Source organism: Lissotriton vulgaris, chromosome 6, assembly GCF_964263255.1.
Source record: "Lissotriton vulgaris chromosome 6, aLisVul1.2, whole genome shotgun sequence".
Classification (NCBI taxonomy): Eukaryota; Metazoa; Chordata; class Amphibia; order Caudata; family Salamandridae; genus Lissotriton; species Lissotriton vulgaris.
This window is the reverse complement of record NC_141694.1, coordinates 307,314,526-307,325,550: the sequence shown is the minus strand read 5'-3', so window position 1 is coordinate 307,325,550 and position 11,025 is coordinate 307,314,526. Positions and strand designations below refer to the sequence as shown.

Here is an 11,025-nt window from a genome sequence, read left to right as displayed (position 1 = left end):
CGAGACTGCTAAAACACATCCCTTTTAGACAGCATGTCTCTCCGCATCTACACGACCTGCATTGGCTCCCTGTGGCTAGTAGAATAAAGTTCAAAGCTCTAACCTTGGCGTTCAGAGCACTTAAGGGGTCCTGTCCTGATTACTTAAAACTTAGACTTCCCAGGTATCACCAGGAGAGGCACCTGCGTTCTAACGCTCGGCTTCAGCTCCTCGTCCCTCGCGCCAAAAAAGCGAGATTCGGTGGCAGGTCCTTTTCTGCTAACACGGCAATACTTTGGAATACCCTGCCGGTCGCCATCCAAACTGCCACGACTGAATCCTGTTTCAAGAAGCTACTAAAGACCTGGCTATTTGCCCAGAAAAGATAAGCACTCTCCCCCCTTTTTTTGTTTTCCTGCCTAACAAGAGTTGCCCACTTAGCGCCGGGACACCTACTTGTGAGGTAGCTGATCGCGCTTTAGAAATGTCAGTATTATTATTATTATTATTATTATTATTATTATTATTATTATTATTATTATTATTATTATTAATATAAAATTGGAGACTGGGTAATGATTAAATCTCCAATAAGAGTTAAGAAAGGTTTGTCAACATTTTCTCTTCCTGTACAAGTTTTGAAAATTTCTAAAGGATCTTTATTTCTTGGTCAGAAAGTTTGGTGGAGTAAGAGAATGTTAGTAAAATTAACATCTGATCAAGCTAGTAAGATTATTTCAAAGAAAAAAATTCTTTATGATGATTTACATTTTTTCACACTTTTTGGATGATTTGTGCATGCAAGATGAGGTTTCTAATTGTAATGATATTCAAAATCAACATCCTCAGCATCAAGAGTTAGATGACTCTGTTACAAATTCAATGGTGGCGGATAATTCTTTACCTGATGATGTTATACTTTCTAATACTGAAACAGGAAGACCAACAAGGAATTAATTGTTTTTTTCCTTCAAGATACAAAGATTTTTATTTATCTTAATTTTGTTTTTCTTTTTGTTTATGAAAGGGGAAGGGTGATGTAATACGTTGTACTTTCTTTATTAATGTTCATGTGCGCTCCTCGCTCTCATGTTGTAATTTTATGTCTTTGACTGCATGCGCACACTTGCTGTTATGTGCGCATGCAGTCTAGTGATGCTTTGAATATGTTTTCAATTAAAAGTGTATTCTCGTGGTTGCAGCCTTTGCCTCTGTAGTCTGAACGGTAAAACAAATCAGTTTGCCGTTTGGACTGCAGAGAGGAAGGATGCACTCCCGTGGTGTTGATGTCTTTAACTTGAAATAAACTTCAATCAACATTTCTACGAGTTTCCTGAAGTTTCATTAATGTTTAAATTGCAACTTTACAGTCTCCGAAGCGTGCTACAAGCATTTTGTGAACAATTTTCTTTTGCGTATCAGGAAGGGCTGTGACTCTGTAGGGCATCAGTTAATTTTCCCCATCGTGAACAAGGGGAAAATATTCTTCCCTGACAAGAAGCGGTCACAATCTCTAATATAATTCCTAGGCATCATCAGTGGCTTTATCTTTCCATGGCTGTAGCTGTCCTCCAGTGCAGGAGGTGAAGTGACACCGAGGTTGGAGGATTTGAGGACCCTACTGCACGCCAATTGACCACCACATCGTGAATAATTAAAAAAGTTGAGTGATAAATGACGTGAACGCGAAAAACATTTTACCACTATATTAATGGAGCTTGTTCGTCTCCCCCTTATCCAGCCAGCACCGAAGACTACCGTCGACCTTGGGCAGAGACGGGCTGTCTGTGCTCTACAGGCCGGAGTGTGCGCGCCTTCCTGGCTTCATCTGAGGACAGGGAAAAGACTGCAGGGCTGAGCCACAGACCCGAAAAGGTGCCCTTTATCAGACAAAACAGCCTTGAGTGATAGGGGTTTATTGTGCCTTTTGGCAACAGAACAGCCTTTCCATTTATAAATCTGTTTCTAAACAAAATATACCAGTGTTATCTTAACCCCATGCATGCTGGTGACGGCTCCCGTTCATCATGGCACACAGTGCTCGTGTGCTGATGACGGCCGGGAGCCGTCACGACCACGCCCGCGATCGGAATGTGCCACACCGGAGCGGAATTCCGACCTCAGGCAAGGAGTTAAAGTTCTTTTTGACCTCCGCTCTACTAATTTTTTACAGTAATGTATACATTTTACGACGTGTTATTTAATAATGAACCCAACAGTTTGACAGAAAACACTGATAGGGAGAAGTTATCATTTTGAACAGCGTCTTAAAGTCCTTCCTGCGGTCACCCTCCGAGTCCACATTCTGGGTGCACCGTGGATTTCCTTCTACAAAACATTATTTTGTATTACTTTACTCTCATTCCCACGCCTCCTGTCCATTGGCACCTTCAACAGCCGAATCACTGCTGCAGTGATGGCAAGTGGCAATCCCTCTCAGCCAATCCTCTCACCCAATCCTGGCGCTGGAGCAGCACCAGGATTGACTTAGGGCACGGTTACTCTCCGCCCGCAAGCCCATTAGGAGACCGAGGTTTGAGCCTTTGCTCAACCATCGCTCTCTTAATGAGCATGCGCCAGCCTGAGCAGACACCAGTGCGCACAACTGGGCACGGCGGAAACATTTTCCGACCTTCCCCACTCATGCGCACTTGTGCTGCTGCCTGCCCCTGCCAATACCTATCAGTCAACATGACGTTGGACCGCCCACCCCCTTCAGACTCTGAAGGGGTGGGCGGTCCCACGTCATGCTGACTGACATGATTGTCAGTTCTCCCTCGGTGTCTCTGAACTTAAGTAAACTGAGAGTTTACTTAAGTTCAGAGACGCTGAGGGAGCTGCGGGCAGGGGTGGCTTGTGGAGCAACGCCCCAGCGCCCTAATGGATGCACCGCCACTGTCCTGCTGGTGCCGAGCACCGGCAGGTCTAAAAAGCAGGTGCTGAGATGGGTCCCTATTGGGCTCTCCATTTTGGCCCTCAATCGGGGTGGAAAAAAAATCTTAACTCTGCAGCAGTACCACCCTTCAATACCTGTGATGTAACTTCAAAGATACTCCTTATAGTTCTTTCTCAGGTTCATTTCAGAATCAAAGCATTTGCAATATTATATTTAAACACAACAAAGCCATAGTTTTTGCAACAACCACTGACAAAGCCAATAGTCCTGGCGTGTTGTAGGTGTAATGTTACTGGTTGTATTATATATCAAGCGCCAGGATGCCCTTTGGGTGACAGGACTGCGCTTTATAAATACACTAAATAAATAAATAAATCTGGATGCAATGACAGAAGCAGCTCACTAAGCTGAGCAAAGATTTATAGTGTAGGTGTTATTAATCCACAACCTTAATCACATCGGACACGCCCCTTTGAGAGGCGCCCCCACCCCAGTTTTTTCATCCAACTTAAAGCCCTGCTTGCATGGTATCCCTCCCAAGAGTGCACTCCTCAGAGACTCAGACTCGTTGAGGTACACCTGTTGGGACATTGGGGAAGAGGAGGGCTCTGACTGAAGTGAGAAAATGAGAATAAAGGTGTTGAAGGGCAGCTGAGGGACCCAGGTTTTTTTATGGCCAAATGATTAATAACATGAGTTAGAAAATGTCACGAACGTTTTGCAAAATAAAGTGATGGAGGGCATTGTCTACATCCTTAGAAACTCAGGTTGTGATGTGAAGGATCAGCTTACAAAGTTAGCCCTCTCCATGCCTCACTCCACACATGCAGAAGCACATCCCTGCTCTTTCTTCCTCGCTGGCCAGCTCCCGAGGAACAGATGCTCCTCCTTACAGGTTCTTGCATTACTTATGTGCTACAGAGATTGCTCGCAATCTAGCTAATAACCAAGGGGCATATTACCAAGCAATAGCGATAATTATCGCTATTGCTTGGTTAGAGACAAAAATTTACCGCTGAGCTGCGGCGATTTTTATCGCAGATAAACCTTGGTATTACCAAGGTTTATCGCAAATGCGATAAAAAAAACGCCGCAATGCATGAATATCGCTGAAAAGTCAGCGATATTCATGCATTACCGAATTAATGCTCTTAGCCATGTTATCCACCTCCCATTGGATAACATGGCTAAGAACTGCTCAGGGCAGGTGTTAGCTTTTGGTTAGTTTTGGTTAGCTTTTAGTTGGTAATAGGAGATAGTGATGTTAGCGACTGTTTCCAGTCGCTAACATCTTGGCACGCCCACTTTGCATGTCAATAGTGATAAATATCACTGACATGCAAAGCGGGGCCCAAGATGGTCGCTATCACCTACTAGCTGTCGCTAACTGGTGTTAGCGACAGCTAGGTAATTAATAGGGAGATCATTTTATCTCCGCTTTCTTGGCTTTTAAAGCCAAAAAAGCGGAGATAAACCCCCTTGATAATATGCCCCCAAGTGCACAAGTTGATTGCCTCCAATCAGGGTCCGTGTACCACACCTGGGCTTCCTCTCAAGGTGCATAAGCTTCCCGTCTTCCAGAAGTTTCTCAGAAAAGTTCCTGGTGATGATCTCACTGGCCTAACTCACCTTACAGAGACAAGTAGTAAGTCGTCCATGTTTCACGGTCCATTGTCAGGTTCTTCCTGAGGCCTAGCAGTTTAGGGAGCCTCCGTGAAGCCAGTGGTCACATTAGTGTTGTTATCTGTCTGTGGTGGTAGGCCGCATGCTGGTACCTCTAACACTGGTGGGCACACCACTAGCCCCCTAACAACACCCGACAAATCTGAATTTGTGCATTTTGAGTTTTTTTCCTTGTTAAACCTCCTTGATTCAATTAAATCATTGTTGGGAGCTATACTTAGACTTCACGCGGCAGGAACCTTCTTTTGTGTCGCTTGCTGCCTAATGAGCCTCTCAATAAACTTTCAGCTCCTCCTATTGACCTATTCCCACAAAGTTGTGAGCAAATGTGCAAAAGAACAGCAAGAAACATTGGGGCTTATTTACAAGCCCCTTGCGCCGCCGGTGCGTCACTTTTAAATTGGGAAAAAGCGACGTACCGGCTGCGTAAGGGCTCGTAAATAAGCCCCATTCTTTTCAATTGAAGTGCAAAATTTATTTGCCAAATTTTACACCGTGCCCTGCATACCTGCTGTCTACAATGAAACGCACAAAGCACAGTTGTAGCAGCAGCGCGCGGTAGGGGCCCGCTTCCTCGAGCTGTTCTGCGCCCTCTCGAGGCCCCTGCACTTCGCATCTGAGACTTGACTGGAATACCCGAGGAGTCAGTTCCGAAGTGCGCACATGCGTCTCTGTCTCAAGTTTCTGCCTTGGCTGCCATTCCAAGAACTCGGGCAGGTAAAATTAGCAGGCAAACATGTGCCCGGGCGACGCGTTTGCTCCTCATTGTGAAAATCCGTGTTTTGAGCGCAGGATTGTAGTGTACGATGAAGCGCTCGCCGGGCGCCACCACCCTGGGACTGCGAGTGTCCTGGTAATGGATGCACCCAGCCAAGTTCAACTGCAAGAGGAGGAAACAGCCGAGGACGCCGGGCTAAGGAGAGATGCGGGCATTTCCATAGATTCACCTTGGTCTTGGGTAAGGACTGAAGCCGCCTATGAGTGCAGCGTCCGTTAAACATAGACCGTCTTTTGTCCTTTTTTGTTTTTTTAAACATCTGAAATGCATTTGCAGCAATTTCCGGAAGAAAAGCCTGCACCGTTGTTTGGATAGATTTTGGTCACAGGAGATGACGAGCACACCCCTGGTTTAATGATAAAATATAGAATTATATATTTTTTCAATAGTGGCCTGCACTTTTATCGTACAGTCCTAGTCGGTAAACATTTTTCATGTTACGTTGGCCTATGCGTTTTCAGGAAGGAACTAAAAGGAATTCTGTTTAACAAAAGTACAATGAATGTATAAAGTGAAGAACAAACTGAAACTGTCTTTGAATGGTTCTGATATTCTGTGCAGTTATGCTTGAGTTCCCCGTATTTTTATTTATTTTCGTCTCCATCAAACCTTAACAATTTAGCTATTTGCATAATAGTTCATATATTTCATAGAAGAACATGGTATTGTTGGATTGATAATGTCATAAATCTAGAGACTACAGAGTAAATTAATTATATGGGAAATCATTAAGATATATATATATATATATATATATATATATATATATATATATATATATATATATATATATATATATATCTCTCCTCCAGTGCCGGTAGGTGCGTGGGGTTGTCCCGGCGCGGTCCTGGTTAGGCCACCGACAGGCCTCAAATGTACATCAATCCCCTCCAAATACTGAAGGAAGCCAGGACACTCAGAGTTCGTTGCAGAATATTTTAATGGCAGTAGAATACGGTGCGACGCGTTTCGCCGATAAGGCTTGCTCACGCTCGTCAACAACACATAGTCAGCCATTTTTAAATGCTGAAAAACACACCCCCAGTGTACTACAGTGTAATCAGACGTTAACACAAAGTCGCCATCTTGTAACATATAAAATACATTGGCAGAATTATCCCACAGTGTGATTTATACATAACAAAGCATCATATGCGTAAGGGGTGAAATATAATTCATGCATAATATATGCTAGGTAAAATTCAGCCACAGATAAGATATTCGGTTGTTATTTCCTCATGCGCTAGTAAAACCACCTGGTCCAGTAAAGATTTGTTATCAAATATCTTTCAATCATTATACGCTAATATATTAAAGATCTTGTGAAAGCGAGAGGTCGCGATCACGTGGTTTACAAAGAAACAATATCCCCGCGCTCATTGGCTGCTGAGATTGTGTGTGAAATGAAACCCCATGCGATTGGATATCGTCGCTAGGTAACAAGGGAAACAACGATTGTCACGGAAAGGACATGTAGCAATTAAATAACAATGCAAGCATTGCCCAAGTGGGCAAATCAATAATAGTGCTAGATTGCAACATATTATACTATAACCAATGAAGTTGTGAGGTAAAGTCCAAATGCGCCGTGAATGATCATAGATCGCGCCATTTTAGTGACAGTTCAAGGTCCTTGCCCCAGTGGGCATTAATGTGGTGATTCCACAATTGTTTCCAAACGAACTAGTATCCAAATCCAATCCACTCATGCTATTACGCAATGCCAGATAACGTCTGTGAAAGAAAAGGTTTCTTGTGTAAGTGAATGAAATAAAATAGAAGGATTTAAAATACAGACAGCATATATACAGTACAGTTCATTGTAAAATGTGTATCATTCTTCATGTAAATGTATGGCCAGTTCCTCACTGGTATTCAATCCTACAGGGGCCAGACATTGAAAATCTATAATGTATCTCGATTCAAGTTTTCTCATGGAGAGCTCACAGTTACCCCCCCGTACCCCCAAATCCACACAATCAATAACCACCATGCGTAACTTAGTATCATCCTGCATGTGGTGGTCAAAAAAGTGCCTGGCGACGGGATATTGCTTAGTATGATTTCGAATCGCTCTCAGATGTTCTAACACCCTCTTTTTCGCCTCATGTTTGGTACTGCCCACATACCACTTGTTACATGGGCAGATTAACAGGTAAATGCTGTAGGGGGTGTTGCAGGATAAACTCTTTTTAATGGTAAACACCCTCGATGTACCAGGTATGGTGAGAGATTTACAATTGGTACTAAACCTACAGGCCTTACATCTCCTACAGCATGTAAATCCATTGGATGTGGCTTGGGTGGGGGGATTGGTGTCTGTCACATAATTACTGCTGAGCTCATCACGTAATGATCTGCCCTTTCTAAACGTTATCTGGGGGTTATCTCCTAGATATTTTTTGAGGTGATCATCCGTATTTAAGACATGCCAGTGTTTCTTAAGTACTTGTCTGACATCATGGGATTGACCAGAAAAGGTAGTGATGAATCTGATGGTTTCAGTTTGTTCTTGTGATGGTTTAGGAACTAACAGTTCCTCACGGGATTTGCTGCTACTTCGTTCTATGGCTTTGGCAATGATTTTGTTGCCATAACCTCTTTGTCTGAACCTTTGGCACATGATTGTTTCTTCAGCTTTATAACTCTCTTGTGTGCTACAGTTTCTCCTAGCACGCAAAAGTTCTCCATAGGGGATACTGTACACAAGGCTTTTGGGATGGCAACTGGATGCTTTCAGAAGGCTGTTCCCTGCTGTACTTTTTCTAAACAGTTTAGTGGTCAAGGTGTTGTCCCTGTGGCTGCGATACATTGATGATATTTTTTTCATTTGGAATGGTGATGAGAAGTCGGCGAAACATTTTGTTGACAAACTTAACATCAACACACTCAATCTAACTCTGACTGAACACATCAGTAAGAAGAAGATGGAGTTTTTGGATGTAGAAGTAGAAGTGATTGACAACACCTTGACCACTAAACTGTTTAGAAATACATTTACATGAAGAATGATACACATTTTACAATGAACTGTACTGTATATATGCTGTCTGTATTTTAAATCCTTCTATTTTATTTCATTCACTTACACAAGAAACCTTTTCTTTCACAGACGTTATCTGGCATTGCGTAATAGCATGAGTGGATTGGATTTGGATACTAGTTCGTTTGGAAACAATTGTGGAATCACCACATTAATGCCCACTGGGGCAAGGACCTTGAACTGTCACTAAAATGGCGCGATCTATGATCATTCACGGCGCATTTGGACTTTACCTCACAACTTCATTGGTTATAGTATAATATGTTGCAATCTAGCACTATTATTGATTTGCCCACTTGGGCAATGCTTGCATTGTTATTTAATTGCTACATGTCCTTTCCGTGACAATCGTTGTTTCCCTTGTTACCTAGCGACGATATCCAATCGCATGGGGTTTCATTTCACACACAATCTCAGCAGCCAATGAGCGCGGGGATATTGTTTCTTTGTAAACCACGTGATCGCGACCTCTCGCTTTCACAAGATCTTTAATATATTAGCGTATAATGATTGAAAGATATTTGATAACAAATCTTTACTGGACCAGGTGGTTTTACTAGCGCATGAGGAAATAACAACCGAATATCTTATCTGTGGCTGAATTTTACCTAGCATATATTATGCATGAATTATATTTCACCCCTTACGCATATGATGCTTTGTTATGTATAAATCACACTGTGGGATAATTCTGCCAATGTATTTTATATGTTACAAGATGGCGACTTTGTGTTAACGTCTGATTACACTGTAGTACACTGGGGGTGTGTTTTTCAGCATTTAAAAATGGCTGACTATGTGTTGTTGACGAGCGTGAGCAAGCCTTATCGGCGAAACGCGTCGCATCGTATTCTACTGCCATTAAAATATTCTGCAACGAACTCTGAGTGTCCTGGCTTCCTTCAGTATTTGGAGGGGATTGATGTATATATATATATATATATATATATATATATAAAAATTAATAATGTTTATGTATCATTGCATAACAATTGTAAAGCGCTCTGATACCTGTGAGGGTCAAGTTCTCACTATATAAAACTCATTTTGAATTTCTTTTAATTCTTTTTTATTTTTTCCATGTCACAATGTAAAACAGGTATATGTCAACAATTCATACAGTTTGACTGAGCATCGTTAAATGCATTTAATGATTCATAATACATTTCCATATATGATTACTCATCATTAGAATTAATAAAATCCCATTGAAAATTATTCCAAATCTTTTCAAACTTTTAATAGGGAAGAGAGGCCCCTTGCTTTGGCCAGAGCGAGCTCTGATTCATATAGTTGATATATAAGGGTACACTATTCAATATCTTTAGGGGGGTGCGTACACAGGAACCCATGCCCTGGAGATGCAGAGCCGGGCAAATACAAACATAATTATTATTATTCTCTTAAAGCCTCCCCGAGATCATATTTAAGACCAGCCATTCTCTCTTTAATAGATAAATGTGCTGGGTATCCCAGACTTAAGGGTGACCGTGAGGCGAAATTGCGCCTACTGGAAACCCGGTACATCCTAGAACTTGATAGTAAGCAGCCACAGGGTCTAAATGCAACGGAAGATCTTTACACCTGTTTATAAAGTCATGACAGGCATTTTGCACTTGCTTTCTCTTCTGCGCTTACAATTATTCTAAGATATGTCAGCCATTCATTATGTGTTTTTTTGGAAATTGCCGCATGGGTACATGGTCTTTTTAATTTTACAACACTGTTGTTGCTGCATGTTAAAACATCTAAAGCCTCCACATTTTCTGTGTTAAGAACTTTTCCATATACGGGAGGATTGGTCCTTGGAGTTTAACCAAGGGTTCAACACAACATGTGTTTTTTTGAATAAGTTATGATTTCTTTTTCATACATCTATTTGAGCACTAGCACGAGCACTTTATGTATTTTTTGTTACTTAGCACTTTTCTTAGCCTATGCCAGTAAGTGAGGTACTATATCAGGACGCAAATTCACGAGATTCTGTGCCCACTGGGGCTTAATTTTTCTCATCAAGTGCCTTGTACATTTGGAGGTTGAGCGTTTTGTGTATTTGAACATCTGATTGCAATGAATCCATGTTTGATTTATGTGGGTTTATGTTCACGACACGATTAACTTGTATTTATACAGTTATTTACAACATTCTTTGTGGTTTTTAAAGTGTAAATATATATTTATATTTTATATATTAAGCCACTTGTACTTTTAGCAGGGTATGTGTATGAATTAGACATAGATCTGCTAGCACTTGAAAAGGAAGTATTTCTTCTATGTTGCTGATTCTTGTGTAACGATTTGCGCGCGCACTTGCACTTTAAATGTTTGGCATTGGCTGTAGGCAACTGGCCATGTGATCAAGCTGTAAAGGCGAAACGCGTTATGGCGGCGGCAGGCTTGCTGAAATAAACACGAAGGATTGAGCACTACAATTTGGGTCCGTTCTTTCGTCAGCGTGAGTGTGGGGCTGGGGCTGCTGCCTTAGCCGGTGACGAACTTTCGTTCATATATATATATATATATATATATAAAAATTAATAATGTTTATGTATCATTGCATAACAATTGTAAAGCGCTCTGATACCTGTGAGGGTCAAGTTCTCACTATATAAAACTCATTTTGAATTTCTTTTAATTCTTTTTTAT

The 11,025-nt window shown here is 41.7% G+C and overlaps 1 protein-coding gene across 3 annotated transcripts in view; it reads left to right on the top strand.

The window, feature by feature from the left end:
• The first annotated feature begins 5,278 nt into the window (after positions 1 to 5,278).
• The window catches only part of LPIN1 (lipin 1), a 512,424-nt gene continuing 506,677 nt past the window's right edge, over positions 5,279 to 11,025 (top strand). For all 3 annotated transcript variants that reach the window (XM_086926320.1, XM_086926321.1, XM_086926319.1), the window contains exon 1: positions 5,279 to 5,516. In XM_086926320.1, coding sequence (XP_086782446.1) covers positions 5,295 to 5,516 — 222 coding nt within the window. In that variant the 5' untranslated portion in view covers positions 5,279 to 5,294. The remainder of the gene's footprint in view (positions 5,517 to 11,025) is intronic.